This window comes from Scylla paramamosain, unplaced genomic scaffold (assembly GCF_035594125.1).
Source record: "Scylla paramamosain isolate STU-SP2022 unplaced genomic scaffold, ASM3559412v1 Contig4, whole genome shotgun sequence".
In the NCBI taxonomy this organism is placed as follows: domain Eukaryota; kingdom Metazoa; phylum Arthropoda; class Malacostraca; order Decapoda; family Portunidae; genus Scylla; species Scylla paramamosain.
This window is the reverse complement of record NW_026973669.1, coordinates 1722230-1745675: the sequence shown is the minus strand read 5'-3', so window position 1 is coordinate 1745675 and position 23446 is coordinate 1722230. Positions and strand designations below refer to the sequence as shown.

At 46.4% G+C, this 23446-nt stretch overlaps 1 protein-coding gene across 2 annotated transcripts in view; it reads left to right on the top strand.

Moving 5' to 3' along the window:
* The window catches only part of LOC135096418 (serine-protein kinase ATM-like), a 43914-nt gene extending 26451 nt beyond the window's left edge, over positions 1–17463 (top strand). The window contains exons 26-39 of one of the 2 annotated variants that reach the window (XM_063997908.1): positions 144–2324; positions 2503–2793; positions 3183–3389; positions 4011–4161; positions 4684–4894; positions 5283–5484; positions 6515–6644; positions 7684–7805; positions 8709–8861; positions 9457–9711; positions 11959–12237; positions 12578–12850; positions 12998–13208; positions 17005–17463. In XM_063997908.1, coding sequence (XP_063853978.1) covers positions 144–2324; positions 2503–2793; positions 3183–3389; positions 4011–4161; positions 4684–4894; positions 5283–5484; positions 6515–6644; positions 7684–7805; positions 8709–8861; positions 9457–9711; positions 11959–12237; positions 12578–12850; positions 12998–13208; positions 17005–17183 — 4845 coding nt within the window. In that variant the 3' untranslated portion in view covers positions 17184–17463. Of the gene's footprint in view, positions 1–143; positions 2325–2502; positions 2794–3182; positions 3390–4010; positions 4162–4683; positions 4895–5282; positions 5485–6514; positions 6645–7683; positions 7806–8708; positions 8862–9456; positions 9712–10999; positions 11099–11958; positions 12238–12577; positions 12851–12997; positions 13209–17004 lie in introns of those variants that run through there. The other variant, XM_063997909.1, reaches the window with a different exon arrangement.
* Positions 17464–23446: the final 5983 nt, after the last annotated feature.

Below are 23446 nucleotides of genomic sequence, written 5' to 3'. Positions count from 1 at the left end.
ATGTGTGAGTGTTTGGGAGGGAGTCGTGTGTGTGTGTGTGTGTGTGTGTGTGTGTGTGTGTGTTTCCTTCCTACATTGTGTGTTGTCAGCATCACCACTTCTGTTGTTACCACCACCGTCACCACCACCACTCTCCCCTGCAGGATGGGCAGCTGGTGGCAGTGGTGTGGGGGCGGCGGGAGCTGCATGGTGTAGTGCAGGGCGTGGTGCAGGGTGTGGGCCGCAGCACCTCCCCCGAGGCAGCACGGCGGGCCATCACAGCCACTGCCACACTGGTGGAGGCTGCCCTGCCCCTGCTGGCCGCACAGCTGGCTGGGGCGGCGCACTACCTGCTGCGCATGCTGCTGCATCTGCTGACGGCCCACCTGGAGCCCCTGAGCTGCCTGGGGCCCCACCTGGTCCACCGCTGCCTGGCCCTGCTACACCGTGTGGTGACCACTGCGTTGAACGTCCTTCCTGGCCATCTGGCGCCGGCCGTCCCTGTGCTGTTTGGCCGCCTGCTGCCATTGCTGACCCAGCCTAGGGCCGTGGGGGTGGCAGGGGCGGCCGGCGTGCTGGAGCTGCTGCTAGACTGTGAAGATGTTGAGGTGCGGGCTGCCCTGGCTGCCCTGCCGGCCATGCCTAGCCCACCACACTGCCCCGCCCTGGCTGCCCTGAGGGAGCAGCACCATAGAGTGGTTGCCGCCTGTCGGGGCCGCCCGGACCTATGTGACGAGGTGGACAACTTCCTGGCCACACCACCCCAGGCTGTGGCCACCCACCACCTGGCCCACATGGCCAGCCTGCTGCAGAACACCCGGGACCAGGTGGCTGAGCTGTTTGGTGGGACGGGGCCGGGACGGGAGAGTCGCGGCCACCGCCTGGCCCATCGCCTGGTGAGCCTGGCAGCCAGCAAGGTCGGGGCAGTGGCCCAGGAGGCGTGTCGCTGCCTGGGGGAGCTGGGGCCACTGAGTCTGGCCACACCTGTGTTCCTGGTCAGTGAGGGAGAGGTGGCCCTGGCCCTGAGGGAGGGTGAGGTGGACCTGGGGTATGTGGGCCGTCTGCTGCTGGCCCTGCATGGCTACCTGGCCTGCGGGGAGGTTGAGGTGGAGGAGGCGGCTGCCCAGGCCCTGCAGGGTGTGCTGGCAACCCAGCAGGGCCAGGCAGCACTGCAGGAGCTGCCCCCAACTGCCAGGGAGGAGCTGCGGCCCCTGCTGCCCGAGGGCCGGTCCAGGGCAGGGGTTGGGGCTGGCGGTGGGGTGGATGGGATGGCCTACCAGCAGATAGTTGGGGCAGAGGGGGTGTGGGAGGTGGGGGAGGGGGGGTATGAGGCCTGGGTGTGTGGCCTGGCCCGCTGCCTCATCACGGCCGGCTGCGGCACAGAGGTGGCACCACCACTGCTGCCGCTGTGTGCCCTTCGGCCAGAGTTCAGTGCGCTGGCCCTGCCACTGCTGGTGCACTCGGCCCTGGCCACGGACCCTGGCGGCCGCAGGGACGTGCTGTCCCGCCAGATGTCGGCCTTCTTCACCCGGCACAGCCAGGATGTGGGGGGGAGGGCTGGCCGGGCAGCGGTGCAGGCCGGCCTAGCTGTTGTGGAGCACCTCAGGCTGCAGCAGCTGCCGCCAATGGGCCGCCACGGCCGCCGCATCGCCACACCCTTCGACACCAACCAGTGGCTGGCCCTCAACTACCTGCAGGTGGCTGGTGCAGCACACCACTGTGGCGCACACTTCTCAGCACTGCTGTACCTGCAGCTGCACCACGAGCAGATGGTGCGCGACTCTTCCCCAGAGCATGGCACAGCAGCCATCACACGCCGCCTGCAGGGGCCGCCCTGTGGCCAGGTGGCAGGGCACGCCGAGGCAGCGGCGGCAGGGCAACTACTGCTGCAGGTTTGCAGGACGCTGGGGGATGGGGCGGGCGTGCAGGGCTGCATCGCCGCAGGTGTGGTACAGGACACGCCCGCCAGGCTGGCCCTTTGCCACCACCGCGGGGACTGGCTGGCCGCCCTGGCCCTGTGTGACGCCGCGCACCACCGCGCTGGCCTGCACCACACCCTGGCTGCCCTGGGCCTGCACCACACCTTGGGGACTCTGCTAACCTCCAGGGCCGCCCCTCATGGCCCGATGGATCCCAGTGAGGGCAGGCAGGCACGCTGGGAGGCAGCATGGAGGCTGTGCCGCTGGGAGGAGGATGGGGCAGCAGGCCGGGGCGGGGTGGGGGAGGAGGGCCGGCCACACAGACACATCTTTGAGGCGCTGCGCTGCCTGCACTACCACGACCTGCCTGCCCTGCACCACCACACCACCGCAGCACGCACTGCCATCACCACCACACTCAGTCTGGTGAGTCACCACACACACACACACACACACACACACACACACACACACACACACACACACACACACACACACACACACACACACACACACACACTTTTCTTTACTGTTTTTGTTTTTGTCTACATGCAGTTTACCTGTAATACTTTACCACCACCACCACCACCACCACTCCTTCCAGAGCCGGGCAGAGAGCACCAGCCTCATGTACCCAATCCTGACACACCTGCAAGTCCTGAACGAAATTGAGGACGCGGCGAGGTGTGTGGGTGACTTGAGCTGCCCTGGGTCAAATGGACACTCCCTGCTTGACCTGGAGGAGGCATGGAGGGGCAAGGAGGACATGGGCACAGTGGGGTACAAACACAAGGAGGAGGTGATGGCAGCGAGGGTGTCTGTGCTGAAGGCCCTGACTGGTGTGTGTGAGGACGGCAGGAAGCAGGAGGTGGAGGGGTTGCTGCATCGGACCTTGGTGAGTGTGTGTGTGTGTGTGTGTGTGTGTGTGTGTGTCCTACAAGTCCTGCCTGCCCCCTAGAATCATAAACCACTTGGAAATTTGTGCTTTAAAGGCAACTCAAAACTTTATTCTGGCTTCACTGAAAAATATATCCACTTAATTGACTTTGCCTCCTCGCTGGGGCTATTACAGATGTTGAAAGAGTTAAGAGGTTAGGTTAGGTTAGGTTAGGTTAGGTTAGTCAGGTAGGTTAGGCTAGGTTAGATAGTTGGTCAGGTACAGGAGGGGAGTTGATAAGACAAAATCATTCTATCTATTCTATCTATTCCTTATCTATTCAATCTCCTATATATTCCTCTATCTATCCCTGTCCATCCCTATCTAATCCTTGTCTATCTCCTCAGCTGGCCAAAAGCAAGCTGGCCAGGGAGTCAGGGGACAGGGCCCGGGGCGTGGTGGCCTCCGAGGCGGCCGTCCTGTGGGCCTCCCAGCTGGCCGTGCCCCCCAAGCTGGCCAACCTGACAAGACTGGAGGAGGCAGAAGTGGCCAGGGCTGCAGGGGATGTGCAGAGGGCCAGGCACACCCTCACTGGCCTGCTGAGGGATATGGAGGTGTGTGTGTGTGTGTGTGTGTGTGTGTGTGTGTGTGTGTGTGTGTGTGTGTGTGTGTGTGTGTGTGTGTGTGTGTGTTTCTAGAATTAATTTGTCGTGTGTGTGTGAGATTGTGTGTGTGTGTGTGTGTGTGTGTGTGTGAGAGAGAGAGAGATAGAGAGAGAAATGGTGTGTGTGTGTGTGTGTGTGTGTGAGAGAGAGAGAGAGAGAGAGAGAGAGAGAGAGAGAGAGAGGGAAATGGTGTGTGTGTGTGTGTGTGTGTGAGAGAGAGAGAGAGAGAGAGAGAGAGAGAGAGAGAGAGAGAAACGGTGTGTGTGTGTGTGTGTGTGTGTGTGTGTGTGTGTGTGTGTGTGTGTGTGTGTGTGTGAGAGAGAGAGAGAGAGAGAGAGAGATGGTGTGTGTGAGAGAGAGAGAGAGAAATGGTGTGTGTGTGTGTGTGTGTGTGTGTGTGTGTGTGTGTGTGTGTGTGTGTGTGTGTGTGTGTGTGTGTGTCATAAGAACTAAAAATAACAAACTCTCTCTCTCTCTCTCTCTCTCTCTCTCTCTCTCTCTCTCTCTCTCTCTCTCTCTCTCTCTCTCTCTCTCTCTCTCTCTCTCTCTCTCTCTCTCTCTCTCACACAGGGGCAGGAGGGGTTGGGGCAGCAGAAGGTGTTAAGCCAGGCCCTCACTTTCCTTGGAGAGTTGCTGATGGAGGCAAGAAGTCTGCCACCGCGTACTATTATAGAGGAATACTTCAACCGCGCCACTGCCACACTGCTCCACCACGACACAGGTTGGGCATGTGTGTCTGTCTGTATTCTCCAACATCTCTGGCACCACCTCCACTACTTTCCCAAGGCTGTAGTTGAAGTGACATGCGGGTTTTCAAGGGTGTTTTTACGGTTCCAGTGACAGATTGACAACATTTCTGCATTATTAACAGGAGAAACACTCTTGAGAACCTCCACTACTTTCCAAAGGCTGTAGTTGAAGTGACACATGGGTTTTTAAGGGTGTTTTTATGGTTGTAGTGACAGATTAACAACATTTCTGCATTATTAACAGGAGAAACACTCTTGAGAACCTCCACTACTTTCCAAAGGCTGTAGTTGAAGTGACACACAGCTTTTTAAGGATGTTTTTACGGTTCTAGTGACAGATTAACAACATTTCCACTCTATCAACAGGAGAAACACTCTTGAGAACCTGGCTACCCATCTCTGCAACCTTGAAAAACAGTCATTTAATTCAGTAACCAGCTAGACACACTTTCACCCCCTCCACCACACCCTGAACATTTCCCGTGCATCTACAGACAAGGAAAGCCAGGACATCTTAGAGACAAGCCACCAACACCTGGCCCAGTACGCAGACCAGCTGTACCAACAAGTGCACAGTCATTTGGAGAGTGATGCGAGCCAGGCCAAACGTACCACCATCCAGCGATCCAGGGCAGAGCTGCAGAGACTGGACAACTTGGTCAAGGGGTGCCGGGAGAAGACAGCTGACTGGAATGAGCTGAAAAAGTGAGGATAACAGCTTTTGGGGTGCTTGGAAGGAGTGTGTGTGTGTTTTGAGGTGTTTAGGGGTGTTTTGAGGTGTTTGGAAGGGTGTTGGGTTTTTTTTAGGGTGTTTGGCAGTGTAGGGGTAGGCAGGTATAGTAGTTTTTTGGGAAGTGAAGGAATGTCAGCACATGCCCTTATAAAGCAGAAATACCATAGAAAATCAGTAGATCTCCAGAAAAATCAGTAAATTTCCAGAAAAATCAGTAAATCGCCAGAAAAATCAGTAGATCTCAGAAAAAATCAGATCACTTGAGAAAATCAGTAGATTGCCAGAAAAATCAGTAGATCCCTAGAAAAAAAACAGCAACTTCCCTTATAAAAACCCTGGCACCTTGCAACCCGGCTACAGAAAGATGGTGCTGCTACAGAGGAACATCAACATTGACGTGGAGTTCCTGAGTGAGCTGGAGAGGGAGGAGCAGACCTACCTGCTGACAGCACTGAAGGCACACCTCACCTGCCTGGCCATGACCTCCACGCACCACCTCCTCACCTATCGAGTCGTGGCACTGTGGCTGCAGAACTGTGCCAAGGAGGAGGTCAATGCTATGGTGGGTGTTTTTTTTTTTTTTTTTTTTTCCTAAGCTGTTTTTTTTATTTGTTATTAGTTAAAGTGTGTGTGTGTGTGTGTGTGTGTGTGTGTGTGTGTGTGTGTGTGTTTTACTGTTTTTATCCTTTCTTTTTAAATAAGCTGTGTTTCCTTTTCTCTTTCTTATTGCTTATTAGTTAAAATGTTGGGGGTTTTTTCAAGTTATATATTTATTCATTTTTATTTTATTTATTTATTTATTTATTTTATTTTATTTATTTTATTTATTTATTTGTTTTTTTTTTGTGGTCCATTTTCAAGTCATGTATTTGGGGATGTTTTTGTGTGTATATACATGTGTCTTCTGGGAGTTTATGGGTGTGACAACTAAAACACCATAAAACACACCAAAACACCCTCAAGACACACCCTAAACACCCCAAAACACCCAGAATATCCCAAAACACACCCAAAACACACCAAAACACACCAAAACACCCACAAAACACACCAAAACACCCACAAAACACACCAAAACACACCCAAAACACCCCAAAACACCCCAAAACACACCCAAAACACTCCAAAACACCCACAAAACATACCCAAACACCCCAAAACACACCAAAACACACCAAAACAACCCAAAACACCCCAAAACACACCAAAACACACCCAAAACACTCCAAAAAGCACACCCAAACACCCCAAAACACACCGAAACACACCGAAACACCCCAAAACACACCCAAACACACCAAAACACTCCAAAAACACACCCAAACACCCCAAAACACACCAAAACACCCCAAAACACAGCAGAACACACCAAAACACCCCAAAACACCCAAAACACTCCAAAATACACCCAAAACACCCCAAAGCACACCAAAACACACCAAAACACCCCAAAACACTCCAAAAACACTCCAAAAACACACCCAAACACCCCAAAAACACACCTAAACACCCCAAAACACACCCAAACAGCCTCAAAACCAACTCAAACACCCCTAACCCATCTCTCTCTCTCTCTCTCTCTCCACACACAGATGTCTGAGCATGGGTGTCAGGTGAAGAGCCATCATTTTGTCCCCCTCCTGTACCAGCTGGTGGCCCGCCTGTCTACCCACAATGCACACCTGCCCCTCAGCTTCCCCTCTGTTCTCTCCCAGCTCCTGTGTGAGTCATTCCGTTTTCTTCTGGCTTCCTGTGGCTTATGTTTGTGTGTTGTTGTTGTTGTTATTATTATTATTATTATTATTATTATTATTATTATTGTTATTATTATTATTTTTTTCTTTTTTTTGTATTTTATTTTGTGTTTTGTGTATTTATTCTGTTTTGTGTGTGTGTTTTATTCATTTATTTTTCATTTTTTCATTTTTTTTAATTTTTTTGTTATTCATTTATTTATTTATTTATTTATTTATTTATTTGTGTTTACGTATTGGTTGTTGTTTTTATTTGTTTTTTTAATTTTTCTTATTTGTTTGGAAGTTAGTTTTCTTTTTTCTTATTTATTTATTCATTTATTTATTTATTTGTGTGTTTTAACCTGTTCTTCCTTTGTTTTGGTTCCCTTTTTTATTGATCTTTTTTTTTTTATTAATTTACAGCATTTATATTTTTGTTTTATTTACACCTATTATTTTTTCCCTTGGTTCTTTTAGAGATGCGTTTGAAAATTGCCAAGTTATTTATTTATTTATTTATTTATTTGTTTATTTATTTATTTATTTATTTGCTTATTTGTTTATTTATTATTTATGTTTATATTCTTTCAGGGTTTGTGTCTGAAAATTGCCAAGTTATTTATTTATTTATTTATTTATTTATTTATTATTTGTTTGAAAATTATCATGTTATTATATTTATCCACTTATTTATTTACTTCACTGCTGTTTTCTTAATGAACAGTCAACCAAAACACACAAAAAAAATAAAGCAACTCAATACAAAAAAATATTAAAAAAACACCACAGAGTACACAAATGTCCATGTCCGCATGTGTGTGTGTGTGTGTGTGTGTGTGTGTGTGTGTGTGTGTGTGTGTGTGTGTGTGTGTGTGTGTTAATGCTTTGCCATATTAAAATTACAATTAGTCATACATAAAAAGAATATTATTTGAATTAGATTTATTATGTTTTATTTTATCTTAAACTACTATAATAAACCTAATTGAATTGTTTGTGTGTGTGTGTGTGTGTGTGTGTTGCAGTGCGTGTGTGCGGCGACCACCCCCACCACACCCTGCCAGTGATCTACGCGCTCGCACATGCCCACGCTGATGATCAGTTCCAGACGACGGGGCGCAGGAAGGAGCCCCAAGTCACAGAGGAGGTGTGTGTGTGTGTGTGTGTGTGTGTGTGTTGCATTTTTTCCTTCTTCTTTTTCTTTGTTTTTTTCTTTTATTCTTTTTATTTCTTGATTTTTCTTTTCTCTTTCTTTCTTATTTTCTTTTTTCTTTTCTTCTTCATCTTTTCTTTTTTTTTCTTCTTTTTCTTTTTAATTTCTTACTCCTTTCTTTTCTTTCATTTCTTATTCTTTTCTTTTTCTTCTTTTTCTTTTTGCATTTCTTTTCTTTTCACCTCCTAGCCTTTTCATCTTTTTCTTTCATTAGTTATTCTTTTCTTTCCTTTTTTCTTTCTCTTCTTTTTTCATTCCTTCCATTTTCTTTCCATTTTTTTTGCCTTCATTTCTTTGCATGTACATTTTTTTGTGTGTGTATAGAGAGAATTTTAAAATATCCTTTTTTTTCTCTCCAAAACACTCAAACGAACATCTTCCGTACTGGAGCAACCCTTAAAAACCCTGAAAAACCACCAGGTCACCCTAAAAACCCTGAAAAACCCAGATCACCCTAAAAAAAACCCTTAAAAAACCCTAAATCATCCTTAAAAACCCTTAAAGCCCCAAAATCACCCTTAAAACAATCCCAGATCACCCTAAAACCCTGAAAACAACCCCAGATCACCCTAAAATCCCATGAACCATATCAAACTAAACTTGTCAAAACATCCTTTATTACTGTTACTGACAAGCCTTATACTTACAAACAAAATTAAAGGTCGTAATATTGCTTAAAAACTAAATTGTATATATACTTACTAAACACCTAAGAGTTATGTATATATATGTATTGAACACTGTACAGATTAACAACAACCTTAAATACTCAATTAACAACCCTAAATATACCCTACCACACCCTGACGACCCCCTAACCACCTCGTTCCCCCGCAGGACAGGGTGCAGGCGGCCAAACAGCTGGTGGATAGGTTGAAGAGGATCCCGACATTAAGAGATCATGTTGTAGAGTTTGAAACGATCTCACTGGCTTACTTGTCATTGGCTAACTGGTGTGGCTCGTTGGCTCGACCCCAGACTGGCGACAAGGTGAGGAGGAGGAGGAAGAGGAGGAGGGGTTAGAGGGAAAGGAAGAGGATATGATAAAGGTAAATGATTGAATAGAAAGAGATGGAGAAGAAGGGGGAGCAGGAGATGAGAGGAAGGGAGGTTTGGAGAAGAAGGAAGAGGAGGAGGAGGAAGGAATGTTTTTAGAGGTGAACATGAGAGTTTGTTGAAAGAGGAGGAGGAGGAGGAAGAGAAGGATGGATGGATGGAGGAGAAGGAGGAGGAGGAGGAGGAGGAGGGAAAGGAGTAGGGAAGAATGAAGAATTTTAGAAGTGTTTGGAAGGGAGGTGAGGGAAGAAGAGAAGGAGGAGAAAGATGAGGAAGGAGGGATGGAAGGAAGAAGAGGAGGAGGAAAAGAAAAGACATATAGAAGAGGAGTAGAAGAAGGAGAAAAATTTGTAGGAGGAGGAGGAGGAGGAGGAGAAGGAAGGGTGTATTGCAGAGGGGGAAGGAAAAAGGATAGATGGAAGAATAGGAGGAGTAGGAGGAAAAGAAGGAGAAAAGGACGAAGAACATAAATGAATAGAATAGAATGAATTTTTCCCAGTGCCATCACCACCTTCACCTTCACCAACAGATTGAAATCCCCAGCAACCAGCCTCTCCGAAACCTTCCAGCCATCCGCCACACAGCTTCCCTGACGCAGCCCCTCCCCCTGCAGCCCTCCGCCCAGTACAGCCCACCTCTGCTGCAGGACTGGGAGGGGGCTGGCATGTGTGTGGGGGGGATTAACGCACCAATACGTCTGACTGCACGAACGTCTGATGGGGCCAAGAACTTTGAGCTGCTAAAAGGAAGGGATGATGTGAGACAAGATGCTGTGATGGAACAGGTGTGTGTGTGTGTGTGATGTACAGGAGAGGACATAGGCTTATACTATCCCATCTTCATAACATTTTTTTTTTTTATCCAACTTTTCCTTAGTTGTCAATATTTCTAGCACCCCTCCCCCCCTCCAGCCCATTCCACCCCTTGGTACTTGTATGAGGGATGCTAAACCTGTTAATGGCACTTCTGCAGGTGGCTGCTTTTAGTTTTCCTCCACGTTCCTTCGTTCGTCTTTCGTTCATTACAAATAGATCTTGCCTATGTAGTTTTCCGTCCCACTCACTAGTCTGTTAGGTTCAGTCATGTCATCTCTCTCGTCTCCTTTCAAAGCCAGTCTGTCCTCATATGGTGGATCTTGTAATTGTGGCGTCATGTTTGTTGCTGCTCTCTGTATGCCTTCCAACTTTCTTTTGTGTGTGTGTGTGTGTGTGTGTGTGTGTGTGTGTGTGTGTGTATATTTATTTATTTATTTATTTTATTATTTATCTACTTTATTTTTTATATGAGTGATCAAATTACCACTGCATGTTCTAATCTTGGACGTATCATTGTGGTGATTGTTTTCCTCATCATTTCTTCATCTAGATAAGCAAAGGCAACTCTTATGTTTCTTAATAGGCTGAGAGTTTCGCCTGTTATCTTATTATGTTTTTCCGGTGATAATTCCTGTGAGAATATCACTCGGATCTTTTCCTCCGTTGTCTTATTAATTGTTTCATTCCCCATGTCGTAGTTATAATTACACCTGTTACTTTTTCCACACTCCATCTTTTCACACTTCCCAGAGTTAAATTGCATGTTGCTCCACTCCCACACCTTGTATAGATATCTGCAATTCTTCACAATCTTCAGTTCCCTTCACTCTTCTCATAAGTTTTGCATCGTCAGCTGGATACGTTGTCCACCCTATCATTTATGTGCACCACAAACATTACTGGTGGCAACACTGACCCCTGGGGAACCTCACTTAACACCAGGCTCCATACTGATGTCTGATCCCTTATTTCTGTTTGTATCTCTGTTTTTTTTTAAGAAATGCTCCAGTCTGATCCCTTATTTCTGTTTGTATCTCTGTTTTTTTTAAGAAATGCTCCAGTCTGATCCCTTATTTCTGTTTGTATCTCTGTTTTTTTTTAAGAAATGCTCCAGTCTGATCCCTTATTTCTGTTTGTATCTCTGTTTTTTTTAAGAAATGCTCCATCTGTTCCATCAGTCTTTCATTTACGCTATATATCTTGTCTCCATAGCAGTCTGGTGTGTGGCACCTTATCAAAAGCTTTTCTTAAATCTAGGTACCTGCAGTGTGCCCAGCCATCTCTCTCCTCATATGGTGGATCTTGTAATTGTGGCGTCATGTTTGTTGCTGCTCTTGAAAACGACGCAACAAATTGGTAACACAAGATTTCTTTATAAAACTAGATTGACAGCTTGTAATGATTTTGTTATCTTCCAAAAATTTAGTCTATTTTCTATTTATTTATTTATTTATTTATTTATTTATTTATTTATTTATTTATTATTATTATTTTATTTATTTATTTATTTATATTTTTTTTATTATCATCTTTTCACATGTTTTTCCTGCCACACTCATCAGGAAAACTGGTCTGTAATTTAGTGGGTCTTGTTTATCTCCTGTAAACATGAGCACAACATTCACCCTTCTCCAATCCTGTGGCACTATTGGCACTATCCTTCATTAACAGTGGCACGTAAGATGGTGTGTAATTTATCTTTAAGCTGGTAACTGCATTCTTTCTGTACCCATTCAGACATTCCATTCAATCCCGCGGCCTTTCTCACATCTAACATTTTGACGGTCTCATTAATTTCCTGTAGCGTTACTTGAAATTCTTCCTCTTTTCTATTTACCTGTGTGTGTGTGTGTGTGTGTGTATGTGTGTGTGTGTGTGGGTGTAGGTTTGGGGGATATTTTAGTGTGTTTTGGATGTGGTTTGAATGTGTATTAGTGTGTTTTAAAGGTGTTTTTGTGTGTTTTGGGGGTATTTTGGTGTATATTTGGGAGTGTGTCTGCATTTTGGGGGTGTTTGATGTGTTTTGGGTGGGTGTCATAACCATAAACACACACCAACAGACAGACAGACACACTCATCCACACACAATACGAAAACAAACCAAACCACACACACAAACACACACACACACACACACACACAGACATCTAGACAAACAAAAACACCCAGTAAACACACCATCCAAACCCTCTCTCTCTTTCTCTCTCCCTAACAAGGTATTCGGCATTGTGAACGAGCTCCTAACAAGGTCAGCAGAGACAAGAGACTGCGGGCTATCAATGCGTACGTATCAGGTCGTCCCCTTAAGCCAGCGGAGTGGGCTAATCCAGTGGTGCAAAAATACCCAGGCATTTGGCAGGTACCTTATAGGAGCTGACAAGAAAACGGGTGCTCACAAGACTTACTTCCCTAAAGATTACAGCGCAAGAACCTGCCTGGAGAAGATGAAGAACGTGAAAGGAAGCAGTGCCGATGAAAAGCTGAGGGTGTTTGTGGTATGTTTGGTGTTTGAGGGTGTTTTGAAGGGAGGGATAGTTTGTGTGTGCGTTTAAGGGGGTTGAGTGCGTGTTTGGATGTCTCTCTCTGTGTGTGTGTGTGTGTGTTTCATTAACCTAACTTAACTTAACCAGACATTCCCAAACCCAGCCAAACTAAGCCTAACCCAGCCAAACCAAGCTTAACCAAAGTAAAGCAGACCAGACCAGACCTAACACCACTAAAAAACAAAATAACCACCATTATTTTTACAACCAAAACAAACAAATTATCCAACACACCCCAATGCAGCCCAACCACATATCCCCTGACCTGACCTGACCTAACCACCCCCTACAGGACATCTTAGAGCACTTCCACCCAGTATTCCAGCACTTCTTCCTGGAGCAGTACCGGTCGCCCCACACCTGGCTGCAGCGCCGTCTTGCCTACACTAAGTCAGTTGCCACCAGCTCCATCATTGGCTACATCGTTGGGCTGGGAGACAGACACCCGGAGAACATTCTGCTGGACAAGACCACGGCCGAACTTATCCACATCGATCTGGGCATTGCTTTCGAACTGGGGAAAGTCTTGCCCACTCCAGAGACGGTGCCCTTTAGAATGACACAGGTATGATGGGTGTGTGGGGGTGTTTGTGGTTTGTAAAGTACTTTGGGGTTTTGTCGGGGACGGTTTGTGGTGTTTATGGCGTTTGTTTTTGTTTGCTTGTAAACATTCCCCTCTCTCACTCACTCACTCCTTCTAACTCTCTCCCAGGACATGGTGGCAGGGCTGGGGGTGCTAGGAATCGAGGGCCCTCTGAGAGGATGGTGTGAGGCGACCCTGAGAGTGCTAAGGGCCAGTGGGGAAGTGCTGGTGACCCTGGTGGAGGTGCTGCGACACGACCCCCTGCACCAGTGGACCCTCACCCCCCACCAGGCCGCCAAATTGCAGGAGGAGGAGGACCAGGGGGAGGACCAGGGGATAGGTAAGTGTGTGTGTGTGTTTTTTGTGTGTATTTACTTAGTTTACAGGACCTGAGTTACGTTTGTGTGGTTCTGTCTCCTTGTCTACGTTTGTCCAGTTTTTCCATGAAGTTGTGCACACTCATTGCCAGTACTGCCTCGTCACTGAGCTTGTTCAGACTTCTTTATTTCTCTGTAGGAAACTGTATTTCTTTATGTGACTCAAGCATCTTCCTTTTCTTAGTGTTTTGCCGTGGCCTTGTATGTATCTGGTATTTCCTTCTCTAAGCAAGTTTCTCATTATCAGTTTCTTCCATTCTGTTCCAAAAAATCAGTCTCCCCTTTCTCTTTGTTCCAGTGTTGGCAGGCTCATTTTCTTTAACCGGTACTCATGTGTTAATTCTTCGTTGGCATTCTTTGTATCCTTTCTAGTTTTTTTCTTCATATCCTTACTTTCTCTATCCTCATTTTCGATCCAGAGCTGGATGCTGCGTTTATGTGCGCAATGACTTAACCTGCTCTCGTGCCCACGCTCTTGAATCTTCTGAGTTTTCCTCCATCTGGCTACAACTACAGAGTCACTCTCATACTAAATCTATCTGTGCTGTATACCTCTCACCTAACTCCTCTGACTATAAGAAATTCTTTGACTACTTAATTTCAAAGTGGAGCACATTCTGACTCTCTTCCCTTTTGCAGAGATCTCCATTCTTGGAGACTTCAATGTTCACCACCAGCTTTGGCTTTCCTCTCCCTTCACTGACCATCCTAGTGAACTAGCCTACAACTTTGCTATCCTCCATGACCTAGAGCAATTGGTGCAACACCCTACTCGTATTCCTGACTGTCTTGGAGATACGCCCAACATTCTTGACCTTTTCCTGACCTCTAATCCTTCTGCTTATGCTGTCACCCTTTCTTCTCCATTGGGCTTCTCCGATCACAATCTCATATCTTTATCTTGTCCTGTTCCTCCAATCCCTCCTCAGGATCCCCCTAAGCGAAGGTGCCTCTGGCGTTTTGCCTCTGCCAGTTGGGGGGACCTGAGGAGGTATTTTGCTGATTTTCCTTGGAATGACTGCTGCTTCCGTGTCAGAGACCCGTCTTTGTGTGCTGAGCGCATAACAGAGGTGATAGTGTCTGGCATGGAGGCGTACATTCCTCACTCTTTTTCTTGTCCTAAACCTTCTAAACCTTGGTTTAACACAGCTTGTTCTCATGATATACATGATAGAGAGGTGGCCCACAAAAGGGCCACCTCTCTATCATGCACTTTATATTTCTGCCCGGAACCATGCCAAGTCTCCTTGCCAAAAACTCCTTCATTAACAGAAAATGTCAAAACCTTTCAAAATCTACCTCCCCTCGTGATTTCTGGCATCTAGCCAAAAATATCTCCAATAACTTTGCTTCTTCTTCTTTCCCTCCTCTATTTCAACCAGATGGCACCACTGCTATCACATCTATTTCTAAAGCTGAACTCTTCGCTCAAGCCTTTGCTAAAAACTCTACCTTGGACGATTCTGGGCTTGTTCCTCCCTCTCCTCCACCCTCTGACTACTTCATGCCACGTATTAAAATTCTTCGCAATGATGTTTTCCATGCCCTCGCTGGCCTAAACCCTCGGAAGGCTTATGGACCTGATGGGGTCCCTCCTATTGTTCTCCGAAACTGTGCCTCCGTGCTTGCACCTTGCCTAGTCAAACTCTTTCAGCTCTGTCTGTCAACATCTACCTTTCCTTCTTGCTGGAAGTTTGCCTACATTCAACCTGTTCCTAAAAATGATGACCGTTCTAATCCCTCAAACTACCGTCCTATTGCTTTAATTTCCTGCCTATCTAAAGTTTTTGAATCTATCCTCAACAGGAAGATTCTTAAACATCTATCACTTCACAACCTTCTATCTGATCGCCAGTATGGGTTCCGTCAAGGCCGCTCTACTGGTGATCTTCTGGCTTTCCTTACTGAGTCTTGGTCATCCTCTTTTAGAGATTTTGGTGAAACTTTTGCTGTTGCCTTGGACATATCAAAAGCTTTTGATAGAGTCTGGCACAAAGCTTTGATTTTCAAATTACCCTCCTACGGTTTCTATTCTTCTCTCTGTAACTTCATCTCAAGTTTCCTTTCTGACCGTTCTATTGCTGCTGTGGTAGACGGTCACTGTTCTTCTCCTAAATCTATTAACAGTGGTGTTCCTCAGGGTTCTGTCCTGTCACCCACTCTCTTCTTATTATTCATTAATGATCTTCTAAACCAAACTTCTTGTCCTATCCACTCCTATGCTGATGATACCACCCTGCACTTTTCCACGTCTTTTCATAGACGTCCAACCCTTCAGGAGGTAAACATATCACGCAGGGAAGCCACAGAACGCCTGACTTCTGATCTTTCTAAAATTTCTGATTGGGGCACAGCAAACTTGGTATTGTTCAATGCCTCAAAAACTCAATTCCTCCATCTATCAACTCGACACAACCTTCCAGACAACTATCCCCTCTTCTTCAATGACACTCAACTGTCCCCCTCTTCTACACTGAACATCCTCGGTCTGTCCTTTACTTATAATCTAAACTGGAAACTTCACATCTCATCTCTAGCTAAAACAGCTTCTATGAAGTTAGGTGTTCTGAGACGTCTCCGCCAGTTTTCCTTAACCCCCCCCAGCTGCTAACTCTGTACAAGGGCCTTATCCATCCATGTATGGAGTATGCTTTACATGTCTGGGGAGTTCCACTCATACTGCTCTTCTAGACAGGGTGGAATCAAAAGCTTTTTGTCTCATTGACTCCTCTCCTCTAACTGACTGTCTTCAGTCTCTCTCTCACCGCTGCAATGTTGCATATCTAGCTGTCTTTTACCGCTATTTTCATGCTAACTGCTCTTCTGATCTTCCTAACTGCATGCCTCCCCTCCTCCCGCGGCCTCGCTGCACAAGAATCTTCTTTCACCCCTATTCTGTCCACCTCTCTAACGCAAGAGTTAACCAGTATTCTCAATCATTCATCCCTTTCTCAGGTAAACTCTGGAACTCCTTGCCTGCTTCTGTATTTCCACCTTCCTATGACTTGAATTCCTTCAAGAGGGAGGTTTCAACACACTTATTCATCAATTTTTGACCACTGCTTTGACCCTTTTATGGGACTGCCATTTCAGTGGCCATATTTTTTTATTGGATTTTTGTTGCCCTTGGCCAGTGTCACTCCTACATAAAAAAAAAAAATTTCTTGTTGTGGGGAGATTGCATTGATTCGCCACATTCCACCTTTGGTCTAATCACGGTAGTAATTATCTTTCGCAACATATCTTTAGCCATGTAGTGGAGTGCCCTTCCAATATTTCTCACCATTCTGTATATATTTCTGAATATCTTGACATGCTTCTCTGACTGTCGACCATCCTGTATTGTCAGTCCCAGATCTTCCTCTCCTTGTACTTTTATTATTTAATTTCCCATTTTCTATGTCCATTTTGGCCCTTTTTCACTTTTTTCCCCTGTTTCCATTACATGATATTTTTTCCACATTAAGTTCCATCTCCCATTTCTTACTCCGGTCCCAGATTTTATGAAAGTCCTCTTGTAGAATTTCAGTCGTTGTTTGTTATGTCTTTGTAACTCAGCATCATCTGCAAGTGAACTCATGTGACTCTCTTTACTCCTTCAGGCATAGCACTGTGTAGAGCAGGAAAAGTATTGTTGGCATCACTAATCCTTGTGGTACTTTTTCATGTGTGTGTGTGTGTGTGTGTATTTTTTTTAGCATTTTCTCCTTCCAGCACACACACACACACACACACACACCCTCTCTCTCTCCCCCGCAGGCTGCGAGAACTCTGTATCCATGGCAGAGAGAGTGGTACTGAAGGTGAAGCAGAAGCTGGTGGGAATGGAAGAAGGTTTCCCCTCCTCCGTGCCAGACCAGGTGACGCGACTCCTACAGGACGCCACCAGCCCTTCCAACCTGTGCAGGCTCTTTGCGGGCTGGCAGCCATACGTGTAGAGAGAGAGAGAGAGGGGGGGAGGTAGACTAGGTGTTGGAGAGAGAGAGAAAGAGAGAGAGAGAGAGAGAGAGTGAGTGAGTGTGTCTGCGTGTGAGTGTGTCGTAAGGAATAACCAAGGAGTCTCTCTCTCTCTCTCTCACACACACACACTGGAGTGACTTACAAGGCAATACAAGTGACACCATCTTCTTATATATTTATTTGTACTGTTGTTGTTACTTTGTTCATTGTTTCACTTCAGCTCGTAAAGAACCCAATACATTTTTGTACTGAAAAGAATTGTTTGTTTGTTTTTCTTAGATGAATCTGTAATGAGGAAAAGATTAGGCAGAAAAGTGATGATAATGACAATAGTAATAATGATGATAATAATACGTTTCACTGCCTCAGAAAAAAAAAAAGTGATGACAATGATAATAATGTGTTTGACAGTACCCCAGAGAAGAGTTATAATAATAATAATGATAGTAATAATAATAATAATAATAATAATAATAATAATAATATTTTTTTGTTTGTTTGAAAAGCATCCAGTGTCTCATTTTCAGTACATGATAATTGTTATGCCCCAGCACTGGGTAACGGGGGGCCGGTGACTTCCTAGGGGGTTACCGTTCCTCACCACTGACCTACGTTCCTTCCGATCGGCCAATGGCACGGCATGTCTTTATTCCTGACACCTCTGCCTCCAGGTGTTGGGTTGGGCACTGTACACTACACTTCTAGGCCAGTAATTTCCTCAGCCATGTTGGGGGATGAGGGCGGGACCCTCGCTGTCCTCCAAGGGGGCCCCCTGCAGCCTGTCAGCCTGCCCAATCATGCCGAAGTCAGGGTACATCACCCCCGTACAGGGTACATCACCCCAGTGGCTGAGACGTGAGCGAGCCGTCCGCCACCGTCAGCTGCACTGCCTTCCCTGGGCAGAGGTGCCGGCAGGGCGTGCCACTGGCTAGGCTGCTTGAGGTGGTCACCATTGGTCACTGTCGTTGGTGAAGGGTGGCACTCAACGCCCACAAAGTTGTCCTGTGTCCCAGGCACCCCTCGGGCCGGTGCACTGCCGCGACAGTCGGGACGCTCTCATTTACGGATGTCGAACTAGCTCGCTTGGGTTTGTCTCTCAGCTGCTATGATGCACTTTCCGTTCTTTACATCTTAGTGCTCTATTCGTTTTGTACGTGACTAATAACTTGGACTGGTGCATCAGCAGGGTGTGGCTTCTGTGGATCCCTTCCTGGGTTGGTTGGGGTTTGGGAAGCCCACCAGGTAACAATAGGAATGGTGAGATGCTTGATGAGTTTGTGAGTGAGATGGACGTGGAAAACCTGAATGAGACCCTGGTGTGGTGTGGCAGGAAGCAGCAGTCTGCGATTGACTACAAGCTAGTGAATGGGAGGATGGTGAGAGTGTGTACTGCATGTGCATTGATGAGCACGTTGTGACGGACTTTGTCTCAGAACACAGTATGCTGGCGTTAGAATGTTGAATGGGAGAAGAATGAAAAGATAAGCATGGTGAACCAGTGGGTGGGTCGACTAGGAAGTGCAGCAAGGATGAGAGCCAGTAAGTATGACGTGCTGCGAGAACTTTGGAAGAGCGTGGCTGTTCCGAGCATTGTGTTTGGTATGGACGTGATTGTGTGGAATGAGAATGAACTAGAGAATGTAAAAGTAGGAGGGAATAGAGTAGCAAGAATGGCACTGAATGCACCAAGGTATGCAGCGATAGAGGCTTTGAGGGGAGACATCGGCTGGAGTACTTTGAGAGAGAGAGAGAGAGAGAGAGAGAGAGAGTAGCAGGTGGGGGAAGAAGTGTGTTAGGATGGCAGTTAAAAAAGGCTTGGAAACTAGGTGGGCTTTTCAGCGGCTTGAGGGGACGCATGTTGAGAGTGACTGGAGTATGATTGCTAGAAATGGAGAGGGTTTAGATTGGGGTGTAAGAAAGTGGAAGAGTGAGATGGAGTAGTGAAACATGTGGGACTGAGTGAATGGAAGAGTAAGATGGAACAAAAGAGTACTTTGGCGTGGTATTGGCGAGAGAAAGAGGCCCCGACGTATGCAAGGTGGTATAATGGAAGCCTGAGAGGCAATCTCTTTCGAGCGAGGGCACAGTGTATGGATGTGAATGCAGGGAGTTACAGATGGTCCGAGTCCAGCAGCGAAGTGTGCCAGACGTGTGACATGGGAGAGGATGAGATGGTGGAGCGTGTGGTGCTGGAGTGTGTGAAGTATGCCAGAGACAGGAATGAGATGATGCAAGTGGTGCTGAGGGAACTGGGGAACGTCACAGTGGAGAAGACAGGAAGGGAGTGGATGGTGTTGCTGCTGGGACTGTGTGGGGAGACGAATGGAAGGATGATTGAGGCTGTCAAAGTGTTTCTGCAGAAAATGTGGACCGCTAGATGTAGGAGTTAGTGGTGTGAAATATGGCGTCTGTTTTACGTTTGCCTTTTTTTTTTTTTTTTTTTTCCTCCCTAACGGGAGTTATCAAAAAAAAAAAAAAAACTGACATGAGCAATCCCCAGGTATGAAAGATGATGCATGTTTTTCTGTTTAATATTTTTGTTTTTTCCTGTTTTTTGTACAGGATTTGCCGTTATGAAGGCTTGATTCAGGAGTAATCCCAAGCCTCCCTAGGCGTCAAAATCAAGATTAAGTTCGACCCACCCTGAAGAAAGAACTTTTTGGTGAGCTGTGGCGGTGTGTACAAGTGGCTTTGCCTTGCTCTCTGAGTTTTCTCTGAGTTTTGTGGTTTATGTTCTCTTGCCTGTGTGCTGAAATACCCTGAAAATGGTGATGAGCGCGTGTGGTTCATGCGAGGAGAGTGTGGCGAACAGGCAAAGGGCTGTGGCATGCGAGAGATGCATGGCCTGGTTCCATGTAGCCTGTGTGGACATGAGGGAGGCCAACATGAAGGCGCTGGGGTTCGAGCTTCTGGTGTTCCTCTGCAGGGAATGCCTGAGCAAGAGCCTCAATGAGTGGAGGAACCAGGATGAGGAAAAAGAAGAGAGAGTGGAGCAGAGCACCCAGACAGAAAACCTGATGAAAGAGGCAGAAGCACAGACGACGAAGACTGAAGAGAGAAAAGACCAGCAAGAAGTGGTGGAAGTGGCCAGAACAGACAGACGCCCAAGGAAGAAGAGAATGGTAATCAAGAAAGCCCCAGTACGTGTCATTGGAGACAGCATGGTAAGGAAGACTCCCGACTTTGTGAGAAGGGAAATTGAGTGCACCAGCATGGGAGGTGCTAAGATCCAAGATGTCAAGAGGAAAGTCAAGGAAGAAGTGCAAGAAATGGAAGAGAGAAGCCTGCTAGTTGTCCAAGGAGGAGGCAACAACTTAGTAGAGGCAGGTGCTGAAGACACAGTAAAGGAAGTGATAGAAGCAGTGAGGGCAGCAGAAGAAAAGAAGATGTGTGTGGCTGTGGTGGGGGTCCTGCGGCGCCCACGGGAAGGAGTGCAGTAGGAGAAGGTCAGAAGAGAAACGAACCGCAAGATATGCATGGAACTCATGAAGGTCAAGATGGAATGGATGGCAGAGAAGAAGGGCAACGTGAGCTTCCTGGACATGGATGGGATCCTCGACCAGGACAAATTCTTCGGGAGAGACGGGGTCCACCTCAACCACAACGGGAATGAGAGGCTAGGACGTCGACTGGCCGAGTGTATGAGGGCGAGGCAGGTGTGTTGTGTGGACGAGGCATGACGAGGAGGACCCACTGATGTCAGCAAACATGGAAGAAAAGAGACTAGCCAGGCAAGTAAATGTGTGAAGATTGGCTGTATGAATGTGAGAGGATGGGGTGTGGCCAAGTTTGAGGATGTATGCAAGGAGCTCAGGGAGTGGAGGTTCGACTTAGTCGGGCTCACTGAGACTCACCTGAGAGATGATGTACGAATGGAGGGATGCGAGTATGTTATGACTGGAAAGGAGCGTAAGGCACAGGAAACGAGTAGAAATGGAAATGAGGAAATGAGTAGACAGTGTAGATGGCTGAGGAAAAAGAGGCATGAAAGCGATGAGGCAGAGAATGAGTATGAGAATGCATGGGCAGCGTATGTGAAGCAGCAGCGGTTGACAAGACGAATGATAATGAATGCTAAAGTGAAGAGTGAAAGGAGTGTGATTCAATCTTTAAGGGAGAAAGGTATGGAAGGTGGCCGTGAATGGTACAAGTTCATGAGAGGTGAGAATATGTCAGGCAGTGTTGGCGTGGAGAGTCTAAAAGTGGAGGGTGTAGTTATAACAGAGAAGGACGGAATCAGGGAGGCAATCAAAGGGTTCTGGGAAGAGGTAGGTGGGGTAGGTGAGATGTTTAGTGTGAGAGAAGGATGTGTAACACTGGAAAGGAAGAATGCAGATGAACTGGATGAAAGAATCAGTAGGGATGAAGTGGCGAGGTGTGTGAGAAGGCAGAAGAATGGCAAGGCAGCAGGTCCAGATGATATACCCTATGAGTTCTACAAGAATGGTGGGGAGGTAGTGATAGACAGAATGACTGAGTTATTCAACCGAGTGTGGGATGAAGAGAGAGTGCCAAGAAAGTGGAATGAGAGCCGAGTGTGTCTGTTGCATAAGGGGGGATTTAAGAGTAAGAATGATCTGAAGAACTACAGGCCAATTGCATTAGTGAATACAATAGGTAAAGTTTTCAGTGCAGTGTTGAATGAGAGACTGTGTAAATGGATTGAGAGAGCTGGAGTGCTGGGTGAAGAACAGAATGGTTTTCGTAGGGACAGGAGAGCTGAGGACAATATGTTTGTGGTGAATGAAATGATTGAGAAGAAAAAGAAGGATGGGGGTAATTTGGATATAGAGAAAGCTTATGATAGAGTGAACAGAGAAATGCTAGGTAGAGTCTTAGAAAAGATTGGATTGAGTGCAAAGATAGTTAACATAATGCAAAGTATGTTTGTTACTGTATGTAAAGCGTATGTACCTCACGTCATTATTCCTCGGCATATATAAGTGAAATGTTCAATAGTTTTCTATTTGCATGAAAACGTGTAATGTGTGTAAGTATCAGTATTTAATGCTATATTAAGCACCGAAGCCGATGCTCACTTGTTAGTAGTGTGGGGTTAACCTGCTAGTCGCCTGCGGGCATCACTCACGGCCAAGTCGCGCTCAGACAAAGACGGGCAGGATGGTGACCAAGGTAAATACTTTAATTTTGTAGTTAAAACTGATTGTCATAGTGCCAAGTTAATTGCATGTATTGTTAATGAATATTGTAATATGTTGAAAGTGTTTAATATCCGTGTATAATGTTATTTTGTAAGAAATTGAGACCGAGAACTTGTTCGCAGTTCTTACGGTCATGCCTACCTCATCAATAAACGTGTCAGGGAGAACTGCCTTTCCTCGACCCTACGATGATGGGTGTGATCAGTAAAACAGATCACCTGAGAGCCAATTGATGCCCAGCCGGTGCGGCTACAATGTATGTGGACACAAGAGCTAGATACAGGCTAGGAGACATAGAAACAGACTGGGTGAAGAGTGAGAGAGGAGTTAGGCAGGGCTGTATATTGTCACCAACCCTTTTTAGCCTGTATACAGAGGAGCTAGCAGCCAGGATGAGAAGAATGAATGTAGGGGTAAGTGTGGGGAATGATAAAGTATGTGTGCTCCTTTATGCAGATGACGTAGTTGTTATGAGTGAATCGGCAGATGAGCTTCAAAGTTTGTTGGATGTAGTGGATGGCTATGGTAAAGACTTTGGAGTAAGGTTTAGCAGTGAGAAAAGCAAAGTAATGATTGTGAATAGATCAGAGGATGAAAGTAATGTGGTATGGAGACTTGGAGAGAATGAGTTGAGACAGGTGCAAGAATACAAGTACTTAGGGATGTGGATGAGTCCTAGTGGGTGTGCAAAGGCAAAGAATGAAAAGATAAGTATGCTAAACCAGTGGGTAGGTCGATTGGGAAGCGCGGCAAGGATGAGAGCAAGTAAGTATGATGTGTTGAGAGAAGTGTGGAAGAGTGTGGCTGTGCCATGTATAATGTATGGTATGGATGTGATTGCATGGAATGAAAGTGAAATTGATAAGTTAGAAGTGGGCCAGAACAAAGTAGCAAGGATGGCACTGAGTGCACCGAGGTGCACAGCAGTTGAAGCCTTGAGAGGTGACATGGGATGGAGCACCTTCAGAGAAAGACTGACAAAAGCCACACTTAGGTACAAGATTAGGCTTGAGAGAATGGATGATGCAAGAATAGCAAGGAAGGTGTACCTGTGGAATGAAAGTGGAAGCAAATGGAGG